A 19,378-nucleotide genomic window follows, 5' to 3' on the forward strand; every position below is an offset into this window, starting at 1 on the left:
CAATATATCCACATAATGGCTTTGAGACCCATGTCAAAAATATTTTTTCTGGTATCTCTGTTTTATATTGTTGCATTAAGTCTGTCTTTTTGTAAATACCATACTATTTTTATTTTCATAGTTTTGTAAGTTTTGAATCAGAAACAGTGGATTCTCAAATTCTGGCTATTCTCAGTATCTTGAGATTCGTAAGAATTTTAGAATGTATTTTTGTGTTTCTGCCTGAAAAACCCATTGGCATTATGTAGAGATATTTAACTGGAGAAGGCAATGGCAACCCACTCCAGTACTCTTGCTTGGAAAATCCCATGGACGGAGGAGCCTGGTAGGCTGCAATCCATGGGGTCACTAAGAGTCGGACACGACTAAGTGACTTCACTTTCACTTTTCACTTTCATGCACTGGAGAAGGAAATGGCAACCCACTCCAGTGTTCTTGCCTGGAGAATCCCAGGGATGGGGGAGCCTGGTGGGCTACCGTCTCTGGGGTTGCACAGAGTCGGAAACAACTGAAGCAACTTAGCAGCAGCCGCAGCAGGGATATTTAATTGCACCTGTTGTTTGCTTATAGTTTTGACATCTTAACAGTATTCATTTTTCAAGCTAGGATCACATAGTGCTCTTCCATTTTTTTTTTTTTTTGTCTTTCAATTTTTTTCAGTGATGTTTTGTGATTTTCAGTGAAGAAGTTATTGCCTTCTTTAACTTTATTCCCAGGGATTTTAGTCTTTTTCATGATATGGTAGATACAAATTTTTCTTAAATTCTTTTTGGTATTGTATATTATAAATGGATATCAATACAATGGCAGCTTTATCAATTCTAACAGATTTTTGGTGGACTCATTGCAAGTTTATATATCTAAAACTTCCTTGCCTGTTTTATCTCTTAAAGGAAAAGTTTTCAATCTTTCACCATTGAGTATAATGTTAGATGTGAGATATTTTATTGAAATAAAGTAAAAACATGATCTCAGCAACCTACAGGACAAAACAAACTTTCATAAGCCCACTCCTCCTGATCCACAAAGCAAAATTTTATAATATTTTAAGTTTTCCCTTCTATTTACCTGTATATATCTCAACAGTATGCTTACCTTCTCATGCTTCAGTTTGTTTCAGTTCAATCACTCTTTCAGGTCCGACTCTTTGTGACCCCATGGACTGCAGCATGCCAGGCCTCCCTGTCCATCACCAACTCCTGGAGCTTACTCAAACTCGTGACCATTGAGTCAGTGATGCCATCCAACCATCTCACCCTCTGTCATCCCCTTCTCCTCCCACCTTCAATCTTTCCCATCATCAGGGTCTTTTCCAATGAGTCAGTTCTTTGCATCAGGTGGCCAAAGTATTGGAGTTTCAGCTTCAATATCAGTCCTGCCAATGACTGTTCTGAACTGATTTCCTGTAGGATGGACTGGTTGGATCTCCTTGCTGTCCAAAGGACTCTCAAGAGTCTTCTCCAACGCCACAGTTCAAAAACATCAATTCTTGAATGCTCAGCTTTCTTTGTAGTCCAACTCTCACATCCATACATGACTACTGGAAGAACCATAACTTTGACTAGATGGACCTTTGTTATCAAAGTAATTTCTCTGCTTTTTCATATGTTGTCTTATGCTTAATTACTAAACATTAAGTATCATCTCTTGATTACATCCACTCTGGCCGCAGTGGATGGAGACCTTCTCCTTCCACATATAACTGCCTCCAACTACCTTTTATCTTTCCCCTCTTTCCATCATAGTTAAATCCCACTTTGTGTCTATGATGGCTAGGTTGAGAACACTTTTCCATCTTCTAGTATACATTGCTAAAGTAGAAAAATATTAATTACTGTAAAACCTTATATTTTAGTCTTTCCATATGAATAGTTCCTCTTATTTTGCTTTCCTCAGTCAAGAAACTTTAAGGTGATACTGAGAATTTCAAGAAAATGTTTTGAGAGATGTTAAGAATTTTATAAGAAAACCCCTTTTTAATAAAATACTTATTTATTTTTCTGTATTCTGCTTATGTTGTACAGTCACTCAAATGTATCAGTTCTTAAAATGTTATTCTTTATAATTTTAACTTCATCATTATTACAATTTTTCCAATATAGATAACTCCAGTTCTTTATTACAGAGTAGTAAAACTTTAAACAATATTCAGCCTGACTAAAATAATACTATAGAAATATATTATTGTTTTAAATTTGAATTATGTACTCTTGTGTCTGCCTTTAGGAATAATTACATGAATGACCCATGTGAAATTATAATCAAACATCAACTGATTTCATCTTATTGGGATTGTTTCCCTCTTCAAGAACTGGTCTGTTTCTTTTTATTCTCATTGTTTTCATTTTCTTAATGGCTCTAGCTGGTAACCTTTCCATGATTCTTCTCATCTTTCTGGACATCCGTCTTCACAAGCCCATGTATTTTCTGCTTAGCCAGCTCTCCCTCATGGATCTGAACTACATCTCTACCACTGTTCCCAAAATGGCCTATGATTTTCCGTTTGCAAACAAGTCTATCTCCATCATTGGGTGTGGGATTCAGAGCTTCTTCTTCTTGACTATGGCATGTGCAGAAGGATTGCTTTTGGCCTCTATGGCTGATGATCATTATGTGGCCATTTGCTTTCCTCTTCATTATCCCGTGAGAATCAGCAAAAGAGTGTGCATATTGATGATAACAGGATCTTGGATAATGGGCTCTATCAACTCCTGTGCCCACACCACATATACTCTCTCTATCCCTTATTGCCAATCCAGGTCCATCAATCATTTCTTCTGTGATGTCACAGTCATGTTGACAATAGCCTGCATTGATACAGCGGTCTATGAATACACAGTGTTTCTGAGCACCACACTTTTCCTTTTGCTGCCCTTCATTGATATTGCTTTTTCCTATGGCCATGTTCTCCTTGCTGTCTATCGCATGAACTCAGCAGAAGGGAAGAAGAAGGCCTATTCAACCTGCAGCATCCACCTCACTGTGGTTTCTTTCTACTATGCACCCTTTGTTTACACGTATCTACGCCCAAGATTTCTGCGTACTCCAACAGAGGACAAAGTTCTGGCTGTCTCTTACATCATCCTTACCCCGATGCTCAATCCTATTATCTACAGCCTGAGAAACAAGGAGGTGATTGGGGCCCTGAGAAGAGTAACTCAGAGAATCTCTCCTATGAAAATGTAGACTAAATTTTTGCAGGAATACCAGGAGTTATATATATGTATATATGTTTATAACTGTATAGTTATATATATAAATTATATATTATATATATAATTTATATATTTATTTATATATATAACTGTATAGTCATTAAAAATATTATTTTATTAAATGAAAAGAGTAAAATGGATTTAGAGGACAAGAAAATAGTTCATATCTTGAAAAATCTCAATCTTATTTCTTGTTTCCTTTTTTTAAATCAATTTCAAATGCATTTTTGTTGATAGACTGACAACTAGAAAGATTCCCTGTCATTTAGTAGTGAACATGGACATTAACTGAATAACAGAATAGCATTCACCATAACAGTTCCACAGTTTTCAATACATTTTTCAATAGGTCTGAACCACATTTTCTGAATGTCTAGATAAAATTAAAAGACAGAATACTTTTTGTTCTTCTTATGGTATAACCATAATTACCAGTAACACTTTTTTTTTTAATTTCAATAAGGGGAAACTTTCTGTTAGAGATTTAGCTGAAATTCTGAAGTCCTTATACCACTCTGAACAGAAACTGAGTTTATGCTAATTGCAGGGTGATGCATCTATCATGTTAGGTATACCTGGAAATCAACAATAGGCCTTGAAAATGCCACAAGAGATTGCTAAGACAATTATACAAGTGGGTCAGCATTTAGTCTCATTAGTGGAAATTAAAACTGTTGAGGAATTCCATGCAAACAGCTACTCTCAAATAGCTACTCTCAAAACATACTGTGTACCTGCTAAATTGCCATTACAACTTTTGTATTAGATGATGTCTCTCAAATGAGATTTTATTCTCTACTCACTACATCCCATAGTTTTACTGGGGAAGTTAACTTTGTAAACTAATTTTCTTACTTCATATGATGGCTTGATCACTTTCCTAAGCAGATCTCATCACTGTATCAACAAAAATTCATCAGTTCAAGTAAATTTCCATTTAAATTGTTATCCATTAGTGATCAATGCAGAAATGCACTTAACCTCTCACCTGTGGCAGAGAAGGGGAGGTTCATATTCTACATAATATGCAAGGCAAATCCCAAAATGAACATATGAGGACTCTTGCTAAAAAATAAAAATTAAAAAAATGTTAGATTATTGTTGCTCAAACGTAGTTTTTCCTTCAAAATTAATTCTTTAGTTGTGAAATGAAATTACACATTCCAAAAAAAATTATATATATATATATATATATATATATATATATATATATATAGCATATAAACATAATGGTTCATTATCAGATTTGGGAGATCAATACTTTCCACTTTATTTTCACTAAATTTAAAGCTTTATAAACTTTATTCTCTGTTAATATAATTACAGTGTTTTCAGCATCTGGTGATAAATACTAAGTTTCAATGAATTTCTGATGATTTTTAATATTTAAATTTTAAAAGATTCTTTCTGCTTATGTTACTGGAGCTATTAGGAGTGCTTATAGTTTAGGAGAATATCAGGCTGAATTTTTGATAAATTATATTAAATATAAATTCTAGTACACACATATCTGATGATTCAAAAGGAGAAGAAATGTTTTCTGAAAGTATTTATCTTATGAAGCAGCTTCAAGTTATCAATTAATACAAATCTATTTTATATAAGTCTAAATTTAACTTTAAACATAAATTTAGTCAATAGCATTTTAATGATTCATCTTCAATTTCTGACAATTAGTTGACTTTGTATAAGAATGATGTTTCAATTATCTGTTCACTCATTTTGTCACTACACATTCAATTATAAGAAAATTAATTTTAAAAATGTTTGAATAATTGTTTTCTGAAAGTTTACATGAAAATGGTATGCTTTTCCATCTCTGATCTTTCAAATTAATTTTAAATCTTTAAGCAAGCTTTAAATATTAGTTCTAAGCCTGTGGACATTTGTTTTACAATATTTCAAGAGTTTTTAAAACCATATATTTTATACTTTGATAATAATTCCATGATATGATCTTTTGTAATGATTATTTGTACACTTTTGTAAGTATTTATTGGAAAAGTTTACTCCCTAAACCTATCATTTCCTGTTCCAACACTTGGGTGAGATTGTTAATAATTTAGCAGATTACACAGGGTTTAACACTGAATGGAAAAATAAGTCAGCCCCCATCTCCATAAGAGTCATTTCTCTTGCTAAGTAAATCTCCTTCTCTCTCTTAGGCAGTGGCCTATTCACCATTGTTGTATCTATATTTGCTGTTGTCACCACTACCACCTAGCTGGGTTCAAGCTCCACCCAGCCACTTCCCTGGGGTCCTGTAGTGCCCTGAACACTAATGCATGTGTGGACATGGGGAGGCCAGGCATATTTCTTCATGTCCATGTTGCTTGCCCTTATGTGTACAAGTCCTGCTGCTGGACTGAAACTGCATACTAATGTCGCCACCCAGTATAGACCCTCTGCTCACGTGTGTACTCAGTGATAAAATTAAGAATTTCAAGATGGCAGCAGAGCAATAATTAAGCAAGGTTAGTATCTGAGTATGAGAACCTATGTAAGCACACATGCTCTATGCTTTGAGAACTGTAGATTGAACAAATACAAAGGGGATGACATAATGTAAAACCAGCAAAATGGTGGGGATGTCAGTTTTTGTCATTGTAAATATCCTAAGGAAGTGTGGAAGCAAGCAGGCAAATGCATTCCAGACTCCTTCCCATTTTAGGTAGTGAGTAATAGAAGGAATCAGGAGACATCAATCTATTTCTGTCCTGACACAATATATTTTGTTCTGCCCTTTAAAAGAAACTGGAAACAATTTTATTTACTGTTTAAGTAACTGCCTAGAAAATGAGGATTTAGCATTATATAAAATTAATTTCCTATGTTGTCCTTAGTAGGTCTTTGAGTAATTAAAAAAAAAAAAAACAGTTTTCTTTGTTGAAAGACTATGTTTAAAAAAAAAAAACTAATACTTAACAGTTTGTACTTGCTTACAAAATCCTTAATTTTCTTTATGGTTAAAATGAGAGATAGGAATTTTTTTCACAGCGACCTATAATTCTACTTGACCAAGTGTTTTAAAACCTTTTATCAATTCTTAACCAATTTCCCAAACTCAAATGCCAAGGAAAGATCTGTTGAAATCAAATTAACTTTGGTATTTTTCATTAAACTCCTGTAAAATTGCAAAAAAAAAAAATTATCTCACCTTATAAAAATAGAAATGTTAAACTAATTAGGCTAATATGTGAAATTACATGCAAAGAATTGTCAAATAAGAAGTAATACTAAGACTTGTTTACATTGCTAATGTTGTATTGGTGTGTATTATGGTATACATTCCAGAAGTTATATGTTATTTTTAGTCATCTGATATATTCTGGGACAATGTTAACAGTCATAATGCAAATTATCATCTTAAAATTTTGCATATCACAAAAATTACTACATTTTCTTATGAAATAAATTTTTGTATCTTTTGTCTTTGTCATTTATAGTTATTGTTTAATTTAGATATTTACAAAAATGTTTCTACACAAGTGCTCTATTTCAAGGACATTCATGAAAGGGACTAATGGAAAACCTAGATTTAATAACAAGTACTCATTACTTGGGGCTGAATGATCTAAAGATGATGATTGCAATTTTTTATTACATTTTGTTTGAAACATTGCTGGATCCTTAATGTTTTGTTTTTTTTCCCCCCCAGACTGAAGAAAACTTTTCCTCTTACCTGTGACTCACAATAATTTAAAACATTATGACACCTTAAACAAAGATACAGCATTTATTTTAATCCTAATCTGATCCCTCAGGAATTTGCAAAGCCTTGAATCAAAGCTTTAGTACTATAGCCAACATTTCCACTTGTGCGTTCTGCTGCTGCTGCTGCTAAGTCGCGTCAGTCATGTCCAACTCTGTGCAACGCCATAGAGGGCAGCCCACCAGGCTCCTCTGTTCCTGGGATTCTCCAGGCAAGAACAGTGGAGTGGGTTGCTGTTTCCTTTTCCAATGCATACACGCATGCTAAGTCGCTTCAGTCATGTCTGACTCTGTGTGACCCCATGGACAGCAGCCCATCAAGCTCCTCCAGCCACAGGATTCTCCAGGCAAGAATATTGGAGCAGATTCCCATTTCCTTCTCCTGTGCCCTTCTACAAGGAGAATAAATTCATATTGACTTAGAGTAAGAGTCTGTTCAAAAGGATGAATTTGTTTGAAAAGAGACAATAGATCTCAAATGTAGTAATTTGTGCTAAGCCAATGTCGCCAAACTGAGACTAAACACCTAACTGATGAGAGCTGATGAGGCTGAACCACCCAAGTCCAGTTCATGTGGCATATGGATGACAGCAGACAAGGTATGATCTCCCTGAGAGTATAGTGAGAGATCAAGATATTAGATTAGGAGACTTCTCCCAGAGACCAGGATCCACAATCAGAGCAAGAAACCAGATCTGTATCCAAAATGTGTGCTCAGTTGCTCAGTCTAGTCTGGCTCTTTGAGACACCATGGACTGCAGCCTGCCAGGCTCCTCTGTCCATGGGATTTCCCAGGCAAGAATACTGGGCTGTCATTTCCTTCTCCACTAGACCTGAAGTACTGAACTACAAAAACCCTGAGGTTATATGATTTTATAAGGAGTAATGATTTATGATAGTGAAATTTTAGGGTGTCTCTTTTACTTGTTAAGTGCATATAATTTCACAGATAAGAAGTGAATATAATTTCATAGGTAGGAAGAAGTTTACGCATATATCATTGCTATTGTCACATAATGTGTAGACCATTTTGATTCACCAAAACTTTAGAATCATTTATAGAAATGAGAATATTATAGGAAGAGAGCTAATTGGTCACAGAAGCTTATTTCAATCTATTTTTCCAGTGTGAATGTATGAACCTTTTCCCTCACTGTCCATTTCTAGGACTCTTGAATAAAGTCCAATTACTTCCTCTTACGCATAAGAAAAAGCCTAACAAACAGATGACTATGCTAAGAAACTTAAAATTTTACAGAAGTTTGTCTTTACAACAAACAGTGGCTGATTTACTTTTTTTTTTTTTCTACTTTATTTTACTTTATAATGCTATATTGGTTTTGCCATACATTGACATGAATCCACCACGGGTGTACATGCATTCCCAAACATGAACCCCCCTCCCACCTCCCTCCCCATAACATCTCTCTGGGTCATCCCCGTGCACCAGCCCCAACCATGCTGTATCCTGCATTGGACATAGACTGGCGATTCATTTCTTACATGATAGTATACAAGTTTCAATTCCATTCTCCCAAATCATCCCACCCTCTCCCTCTCCCTCTGAGTCCAAAAGTCCACTCTACACATCTGTGTCTCTTTTGCTATCTTGCATACAGGGTCATCATTGCCATCTTTCTAAATTCCATATATATGTGTTAGTATACTGTATTGGTGTTTTTCTTTCTGGCTTACTTCACTCTGTACAATCAACTCCAGTTTCATCCACCTCATTAGAACTGATTCAAATGTATTCTTTTTAATGGCTGAGTAATACTTCATTGTGTATATGTACCACTGCTTTCTTATCCATTCATCTGCTGATGGACATCTAGGTTGTTTCCATGTCCTGGCTATTATAAACAGTGCTGCAATGAACACTGGGGTACATGTGTCTCTTTCAGTTCTGGTTTCCTCGGTGTGTATGCCCAGCAGTGGGATTGCTGGGTCATAAGGCAGTTCTATTTGCAATTTTTTAAGGAATCTCCACACTGTTCTCCATAGTGGCTGTACTAGTTTGCATTCCCACCAACAGTGTAGGAGGGTTCCCTTTCTCCACACCCTCTCCAGCATTTATTGCTTGCTGACTTTTGGATCACAGACATTCTGACTGGTGTGAAGTGGTACCTCATTGTGGTCTTGATTTGCATTTCTCTAATAATGAGTGATGTTGAGCATCTTTTCATGTGTTTGTTAGCCATCCATATGTCTTCTTTGGAGAAATGTCTATTTAGTTCTTTGGCCCATTTATACCATGTTCATGGATCGGAAGAATCAATATAGTGAAAATGAGTATACTATGCAAAGCAATCTACAAATTCAGTGCAATCCCTATCAAGCTACCAGCGATATTTTTCACAGAACTAGAACAAATAATTTCCAGATTTGTATGGAAATACAAAATACCTTGAATAGCCAAAGCAATCTTGAGAAAGAAGAATGGAACTGGAGGAATCAACTTGCCTGACTTCAGGCTCTACTACAAAGCCACAGTCATCAACACCGTATGGTACTGGCACAAAGACAGAAATATAGATCAATGGAACAAAATAGAAAGCCCAGAGATAAATCCACACACATATGGACATCTTATCTTTGACAAAGGAGGCAATATACAATGGAGTAAAGACAATCTCTTTAACAAGTGATGCTGGGAAAACTGGTCAACCACTTGTAAAAGAATGAAACTAGATCACTTTCTAACACCGCACACAAAAATAAACTCAAAATGGATTAAAGATCTAAATGTAAGACCAGAAACTATAAAACTCCTAGAGGAGAACATAGGCAAAACACTCTCAGACATAAATCACAGCAGGATCCTCTATGATCCACCTCCCAGAATTCTAGAAATAAAAGCAAAAATAAACAAATGGGATCTAATTAAAATTTAAAACTTCTGCACAACAAAGGAAACTATAAGCAAGGTGAAAAGATAGCCTTCTGAATGGGAGAAAATAATAGCAAATGAAGCAACTGACAAACAACTAATCTCAAAAATATACAAGCAACTTATGCAGCTCAATTCTTACTTTTTATTTCATTTTTGTGTATGTTGGGCTTATCTGGTGGTTCAGACAGTGAAGAATCCACTGGCAATATGGGATACCTGGGTTTAATCCCTGGGTTGGGAAGATACTCTAGAGAAGGGAACAGCTACCCAGTCTAGTATTCTTGCCTGGAGAATTCAATGGACAAACGAGGTTGGCATGGTGTTGCAAAGAGTCAGACATGATTGAGTAACTTTCATTTCACTTCTTGTGTATGTTGGTGAATGAAAACCTATAGATACAGTCAAGAAAACTTTACACCCTCATCTTCTGTTCCATGTAGGATATATTGCAGATTCAAGGCTTGTTTATTTATTTGTTTCTCCCCCAAATATCCAGCATCAGAACGTTTTCTGCTAATTCTTTTCTTCTTAGGTATAATGTCATTACTGCTGACAATGACAATACTTTTAAAGAAATATTTAAAATTCAAGAAATTGAAAATGCTTTATAAATTTAAATACTTTATTTTTCCTTCAGTGGATAAATCCAAAATAAAAGACACTAATAAACAATTTGGATTTATTTTCAATTAAGAAAAAGATGTCTTATTTAATTTAGATCTTGAAGCAATCAAAATTGCTATTCAATAGTTGAGATTGTTCCCCTGTCAGATTCAAGGATCTTTTAAGTAACATCAAATGACAGAAGATTTGAACAGTGTAACATGAATAACAACAACAAATGAATGTTTCATTGGAAGTCCTGATACATGGAATAAAATATCAGATAAAATGTGACATTCCTTTTTTTCCATTTGGTGTTTATTATTTCACCTTCAGAGTGTGATTGAATTAAGTAACTCATGGAAACATTTTTCCATAGAAAGTCTAATATAATAAAATACATGTGAAATAAATATTAGTAGTTTCATTGGAATTTGAAATATTACATTTTCACTTGTCAACAACTAAGTAACTGATACTAATTGTACAAGGTGGGAAAGTCTAATATGATATATCGTGTTGAATCTAAATGACATTTATTTCAAAAATTGCTCTACCATTTTTTTAGCAAGTTATTGTTTTATTTTAATTGCTAAATTGTGTCTTACTCTTGTGACCCCATGGACTATAGCCCACCAGGTTTGGTCTGTGGAATTTCCTAGGCAAGAATATGGAGTGGGAAGTCATTTCTTTTTCCAGGGGATCTCCCCAACCCAGGGATCAAACTTGCATCTCCTGCATTGACAAGTTATTTACCACTGAGCCACCAGGCCACCAGAGAAACCAAGTTTTCATATTATTAAAAGATCAATTTCTCTGCACATGTTCAGGATCTGGCCATAGATTTTTTATATTTGGAGCTTCAAATATAAAATAAACTTCATTTAAATGTTTTGACTATGCTAAATATACACACTATAAAATTTACTATTTTTAAGTGTACAGATCAATGACATTAAGTACATTGATAGTATTGTGCAATTATTACTGACATTACCCCAGAACATTTTTATGTTACTCAGCTGAAACTCTGTACCCACTAATGGTCCCAATTCCATGTTCCTGGGAACATCATTCCACTTTCATCTGTATGAATTTGACTATTCATATGTATAGAATCCTGTGGATTGTTTGTCATGTGTGACTTATTTATTTTACTTAGTGTATCTATAAGTTTCATCCATGTTGTAGTATTGAGTGTTAACAGCCTTGGTAGGGAGGCAGGATGCCCCCAATGGCAGGAAGAAATAAACTGCAAGTGGAAAACATTTTCTTTTGTTTTCTCTTCTAATCCTGTGTTGCCATGGTGACACCTGATTCCATCTGGACTTAACTTTAATCTCAAACTTTGAGCTAACCATTGCTTTTTTCTTATGGAAATGCTTTCTCAAGCTATGTAAAGGAACTATGTATTTGCTTGGAAATCTGCCTTTCTTCAAGATCCATGTCAATTGTTTTATGATCGAGGATGACTTACTTTGTGACAATGCTATCTCAAAATGCCTGTTGTGGATGAAGGGCCTGGTATAACTGTCACAGGTTTGTGAGGCATTTCCTTTCTCTAACTAGCAGCTTGCTCAAGGTATATAACTCCTTGCTCAAAACTAGCAAGAGGACACCCTTTCTGTCCCCCTCTGGTATCTATGTCAGAAGCTTTCTTTATCTTTTATACTTTAATAAAATGTTATTACACAGAAAGCTCTGAGTGATCAAGCCTCATCACTGGCCCTGGATCAAATTCCTCTCCTCTGGACGCCACGAATCCCACCGTCGTTTGCAGCTCATAAGACCAACCTTTCAGTAAGTATTAAAATTTCTTTCTTTTTTAAGACTGAAATTCTTAAATATATGTATGTGTGTGTGTTGTTGTTGTTTTTTAGTAACTCAGTTTACTCAGATTCTTCTGTGACCCCATGGACTGTAGCCCACCAAGCTCCTCTATCCATGTGATTTCCCAGTCAAGAATACTGGAGTGGGCTGCCATTTCCTTCTCCAGGAGAGCTTCCCAACCCAGGGATCAAATTCACATCTTTTTGCATTGGTAGGTGGGTTCTTTATCATTGAGCCACCAGGGAAGCCCATATACTCAAATACTCCCCCACTTTTATTTATTTTTAATATTTATTTATTTATTTACTTTTGGCTGAGCTGAGTCTTCCTTGTTGGGCATGAGCTTTCTCCAGTTGTGGTTAGTGCAGGCTACTCTCATGGTACATGGGCTTCTCATTGCAGTGGATTCTCTCATTGCATAGCACAGGCTCTAGTTTGTAGCACATGGGCTTAGCTGCCCCATGGCATGTTTTTCAATTAGTTTTTCTGTTGTTGAGTAGTATAGTTCTTTATCTATTCCTTATATCAATTTATGATCTGACACGTATTTTTCAAGGTTCCCCCCCCCATTCTATGGGTTTCTTCCTCACTGTATTGATAATGTTCTTTCAGGAACAGAAATTCATATATAAATATATATACATTGTTGTTGCACATGATTTTGGTATTATATCTGAGATAGCACAGCTAAATTTAATGTCATGAAATTCCCTCCCTCTCCCAATGTTTTACTTTTAGCTCATATTTAAACCTTGATCCATTTAAGTTAATTCTTGTATGCTATCTTCTATGATGTAAGACAATGTCTCAATTTCATTAATTAGACCAGAATATCCAATTTCCCAGCAATATTTGTTGAAAAAAATATCCCCATTGACTAGCTTTATTATATATATGTATAATATTCTTCTTATACCTTAATGTATCAGTGAATATTTTTGTTGCTTCCACCTTTTAGCTTCTAGGAATAGAGGTGCATAAATACTTGTTCTAAATTCTCATGAAATCCTCTCCCTCTGGACAATGTTTATATATATATATATATATATATATATATATATATATATATACATACACATATATGTGAATTGGACTTTTTAAAAATTAAGAGTCACATATGAAAAAGTGTGGTATTTTTGTTCTGTTTTATTTTGTTGATTTGTGTCTGTTTTTATGCCAATGGTATACTCTTTATATTATCACAGTTTTGTAGTGAGTTTTGAATCAGAAACAGTTGAGTTCAATTAGTTTATAAGATTTTTTTGCTGTTCTCATGACCTTGAGATTTCATCAGAATTTTAAGATGTACTTTTTCTCTGCCTCAAACTCATGAGAATTATGATAGATATTTCATTGTACCTGTTGTTTTGCTTATGGTAGTACTGACATCTTAACAATATCAGTTTCTCAGCCCAAGTGCACACAACACTTTTCCGTTTGCTTATCTTGTCAATTTATTTCAGCAATGCTTTGAGATTTTTATTGAAGAACTAGTCTTCTTGTTAAGTTCATCCCTAGAGATTTTATTCTTTTTCTTGATTTTGGAAATGTAATTTCTTAAAGTTTTCTTAGTATCATACATTATTAGGGTGAAATATAACTGATTTTTGTATCCTACAACTTTTGCCAAATATGTTTATTAGTTTTAAAAAATTTTTGGTAGACTCTACATTTTTATATCTATAAGATCATGTCATCTGTGAACTAAGATAATTTTGCTTCCTGTATTATGTCATTTAGAAGTGACAAAAGTGGAAATATTTGCCTTTATTCCCTCTTAAAGGAAAAGCTTTCAGTCTTCACAATTGATTATAATGTTGGACATGGGTTCTGTAACTGTGACTTCAGTTCTACCTGAGTATAATTTATTCCAATAGAGTAGAACATAATCTCAACAGCCAACAGGACAAATCACTGGTTTCATAGTTCACCACTCCTGATTAACAAGGCAAATATTTTATAATATTTTACCATTTTTCTTCAACGTATATTTTTCACCAATATGCTATCTTCTCAGGCTTCCCTCAGGCTCAGTTGATGAGGAATCTGTCTGCAATGCAGGAGACCCTGTTTCAATTCCTGGGTTAGGAAGATCCAATGGAGAAGGGATAGGCTAACCACTCCAGTGTTCTTGGGCTTCCCTTGTGGCTCAGCTGGTAAGGAATCTGCCTGCAATGCGGGAGACCTAGGTTCAATCCCTGGGTTGGGAAGATCCCCTGGAGAATGGAAAGGCTACCCACTCCAGTATTCTGGAGATGGGGTTTCAATGGGTCAGACACAACTGAGCATTAAATACCAGGTGCCATCTCTAGCCACAGTGGATGGAGACAATCCTCCTCCTCATGCCACCATCTCCACCTCTTTTTCTCTTTCCCCATCCTTTCAGCATAATTATATCCCACTTTGTGTCTGGGTTGTCTAGGTTGGCACATTTTTTCATCTTCTAGTATATATTGCTAAAATACAAACATATAATTTATCATAAAATCTGAATATATTTTAGTTATGCAATGTAATATATTTTAGTAATGTAGAAGTTCTCATTATTGTTATTTTCACTGGGACATTTTTAAGATCACACATTTATAGGCAATACTTGCATTTTTCAAAAGTGCTCTCCAAAAGACTTTAGAAATTTCAGGAAAAAAATTTTTTCAAGACAATATTTCTATTTTATTTTTCTGTGTTCTGTCTATGCTGTTTGAATATATGTTTCATATATGCCAATACTGAAAAAAAGTGATTTTATTAGCTGCATTATTATTTTGCTATGTACAGTCCAAGGAGTGAAAATATTTATAAGCATATATTGTTTGTCTTATATTAATTCTCTAATTTTCTTACCCCTTGAAAATGTCAATTTTTTTTTTTATTATTTCTGTGGTTTTCCAATTCTTTTAATTGTGGTAGTTTTTTTTTTTTCCTTCCTAAGTTTCACTTGTTTTTTTAAATCAATTATGATTACTTTTTTTTTTTTTTTTTGCCGGAGTCACTTTTGCTAGATTATTTTATATATATCTAATGATGTTTATTTTGTGGAATGGTAATGTCTCAAACAAATCCTATTTTTTGTAATGCATTTTTTTCTATATTTCCCAATCATTTTAATCGTACTATTTGATTGTGTGTGAATGTGTATTTTTGTTTTTGTGTGAGTGTGAGTGCACACGTGTGCATCTTCCTCTTTCATGTTGCAGACTTCCTTAAAAGTCTGCTAATATTTTTATATTAAAATATTTAATATAAAACAAAACACTAACTATAACAACTAACTAAACAACCAACTAAAACACTATATATTTTGTAGAGTTTGTTCACTTGCAGTGTCTTTGGAAAATTTCTTTTCCCATCTCCATGAAAAAGATTTGTAAGATGCCAATTTCTCTTTTCTATTTAAGAGATTGACCACTCTTTTATCCATTTCTTCCTTCAAATTTTCTTAAACAACTTCACGTCTTATTATGGCTTATGTTTATATCCTCTCTTTTAATTATAGCTTATCTATTTTTATCATCATAACAGTTGACTTTTAATGGGAGTGATTGCAAATATATGTACTTAAATTTACACACTAAATTGGAAAAAAAAAAAACCTTAAATATAAGAAACTAAAAGATAAATGTTAAATGTGTAAGACAAACTTCCATTAAGCAATTTATATCATGTAATTGTCAGAACCTGATAGCTCAGTTGGTAAAAAATCTGCCTGAGATGCAGGAGACCCCAGTTCGATTCCTGGGATGGGAAGATCCACTGGAGAAGGGATAGGCCACCCACTCCCGTATTCTTGGGCTTCCCTTGTGGCTCAACTGATAAAGAATCCACCTGCAATGCAGGAGACCTGGGTTCAATCCCTTGGTTGGGATGATCCCCTGGAGAAGGGAAAGGCTAACCACTCCAGTATTCTGCCCTGGAGAATCCCATGTATAGTCCATGGGGTCGCAAAGAGTCAGACACAACTCATCAACTTTCACAATTGTCAGAGAAACTAGCAGACATAAAATGTCTGCTGTTTTGGACAGCTTGGACAGATTCATCAAAGCTATGAGAATTGTTGTTTTAGATATACAGGCAAAGGCTCTGTTTTAACTACTTATTGAAACTTATTGAAGAGAAAGGAGAGTGACAGCTTTGTAGATAATATTTGACAATAAGGATTCATTATAGATTTCATGAAATATAAATTGATTAGTACTTGATTTCAAGGAAACTTGTTTTGACATCTCAGAACAAAGTAGGCTAAGAAAGAAAAGAAGCTTCTCACCACAAGATGATCGGCTGCAACACTTTAGAGGCAAAACATTAGGATTTAAATATGAAAGATAAGTCATTCCTTAATTGTAAACAATATTTATTAATAATGGAATTATATAAAGGATGAATTTTCATTAATTTTCTATGAATGTATTTTGATTATGATATTTGCTTTTGATGTGACTTGCATCTGTATAGGTCAGTAAAACATACTTATCCTAATACTGTCATGGTAAACTTTTTTACAACTGTAAGAATTCTGGAAAACACTTGAGCCAAAATGTTTGTACTTTCAATTTTTAAAAAAAATATTTATTTTTTAATTGAAGGATAACTGCTTTACAGAATTGCATTAGCTTCTGCCAGACATCAGTATGAATCAGCTACAGGTATATCTATATATCCCCTCCCTCTTGAATCTCCCTCCCACCTACCTCCCCACCCTATCCCTCTAGGTTGTTACGGAGCCTCTGTTTAAATCAAAAGCTAAAATTTATTTTTTTTCCAAAAATGATAAACCAGTTCTTTATTTAAGAACTTAAAAATTTTAAATAATCATAGTCTGACAAAAATAATCTAAAATAGCTTAATGTTTTAAACTTGACTTAATCTTGTTTCTATCTTTAGGAAAAATTGTATGAATTTCCCATGGAAAATTATAATCAAACATCCACTGATTTCATCTTACTAGGGCTGTTCCCTTCCTCAAGAATTGGCCTGTTTCTTTTTATTCTCATTGTTCTCATTTTCCTAATGGCTCTATTTGGTAACCTCTCCATGATCCTTCTCATCTTTCTGGACACCCATCTCCATACACCAATGTATTTTCTACTCAGTCAGCTCTCCCTCATGGACCTGACCTACATCTCCACCATTGTGCCCAAAATGGCCTACAATTTTCTGTATGGGAAAACATCTATCTCTTTCATTGGGTGTGGGATTCAGAGCTTTTTCTTCTTGACTATAGCAGGTGCAGAAGGATTGCTTTTGGCCTCTATGGCTTATGACCGGTATGTGGCCATTTGCTTTCCTCTTCACTATCCCATCCAAATCACCAGGCGAGTGTGCGTGTTGCTGATAATAGGATCTTGGATAATGGGCTCTATCAACTCCTGTGCCCACACCACGTATGCCCTCCATATCCCTTATTGCAGATCCAGGGCCATCAATCATTTCTTCTGTGATGTCCCAGCCATGTTGACTCTGGCCTGCATGGACACCTGGGTCTATGAGTACACCGTGTTTGTGAGCACTACAGTTTTCCTTTTGTTGCCTTTCATCGGTATTGCACTTTCCTATGGTCGTGTTCTCCATGCTGTCTATCGCATGAACTCAGCAGAAGGGAAGAAAAAGGCCTATTCAACTTGCAGCACCCACCTCACAGTGGTGACTTTTTACTATGCACCCTTTGTTTACACTTATCTACGCCCAAGATCCCTTCGATCTCCGACAGAAGACAAGGTTCTGGCTGTCTTCTACACCATCCTGACCCCAGTGTTCAATCCTATTATCTATAGCTTAAGAAATAAGGAAGTGATGGGGGCCTCGAGAAGAGTAATTCAGAGAATCTGCTTTGTGAAAATGTAGACATTTTTGCATGAGTATCAAGAGTTGCATGTAAATACATTCATCAGTATATGTTAATTAAAATATTATCTTATCTTTAAATGCAAGGCCTATAATTAATCTAGAGGAGCAGACTATCACTCATTGGCCTGGAAAAATATTATCATGTATTTAGATTATTTATAATGTTTTTACCATAAGTTTTAAGTGCTTTTATTTATTGCTAAAATAAAGTTAATATTATGATATAGTAATGAAAATGAAAACTGCCTAGTTAAAGTTGTCATTTAGCTAATAATTATCCAATTGTTAGCTAACAATTTTATGATATGCCTAAAACATGTTTTTTGAATGCCTGGATAAAATTAAAAGTCAAAAGACTTCTTATTCTTCTCATAGTAGAATAATAATTACAAATACCAGTTATTATTTATTTCTACATCAGCAAACTTCATTTCAGAGATTAGCTAGGCTTTACCAAGGATTCTTAATTTCTTATATCACTGTGAAAGGAAAATGACAAGTTTATCTTTCTTTTAAAGTGATGCATCCTTGGGAAGTGATTTACTATCAGGTATACCTGGGGATCCTCAATAAGGACCTGAAGGTGCCAACAGAGATCAAGGAATTTGTTGTTAATTATAGGACTAGTTTGTCAGTGTTTAGTCTAGCCTAGTGGATATTAGACATATCAAGGATATTCTTACCAGCATCTACAAAACTCAGAACATACTTAGTCTACATTCTAAAACAGTAATAACAACTTCTGTTTTAAATAGTGTCTCTCAAATGAGAATTTGTTCTCCTTTCACTGGATTCCCTATTTCTACTGAAACAGGTTGGGAAAGCCAACTTTTATGAACCAATTATAGCCATTAATAGTATGGCTTAAACACTTTACTAAACAAGTCTGGCTCGTTCATACAAAAAAAAATCCATCAGCTCAAGTGATGAGTAAATTGTTATGACTGTCTATCAATTGTCAGTGTATAAATGCTCTTTTCCTCTCAAGCATGGTAGGGAACAGAAAGTTCAAATCCTGCATTATTTTCAGGGCATAGCACAAAATGAAAACGTGAGGCATCTTGTTCAATAATCAGATAAAGGTGAAACTTTTGGTGCTCAAATATACTTTTTCCTCGGAATTAATTTATTAGTTAAAAAGAATGGAGAAGGAAATGGCAACCCATTCCAGTATTCTTACCTGGAGAATCCCATGGTCTGAGGAGCCTGATAGGCTACAGTCCATGAGGTCTGAAAGAGTTGACATGACTAAACTCCCCAGCAGAATTAATAAGAAGTGCAA

General features: G+C 34.7%; 1 protein-coding gene and 1 pseudogene across 1 annotated transcript; both read left to right on the forward strand.

Moving 5' to 3' along the window:
- Positions 1-2,247: 2,247 nt before the first annotated feature.
- Positions 2,248-3,186, forward strand: LOC101110326 (olfactory receptor 2L2-like; annotated as a pseudogene).
- A 13,968-nt stretch (positions 3,187-17,154) lies between these two features.
- Positions 17,155-18,093, forward strand: LOC101110587 (olfactory receptor 2L2-like). Its single transcript, XM_004008748.3, has one exon. It carries the CDS (start codon positions 17,155-17,157, stop codon positions 18,091-18,093), a length of 939 nt encoding a protein of 312 aa, XP_004008797.3.
- The last annotated feature ends 1,285 nt before the right edge of the window (positions 18,094-19,378 follow it).

Source organism: Ovis aries, chromosome 5 (genome assembly GCF_016772045.2).
Source record: "Ovis aries strain OAR_USU_Benz2616 breed Rambouillet chromosome 5, ARS-UI_Ramb_v3.0, whole genome shotgun sequence".
NCBI classification, from domain to species: Eukaryota; Metazoa; Chordata; class Mammalia; order Artiodactyla; family Bovidae; genus Ovis; species Ovis aries.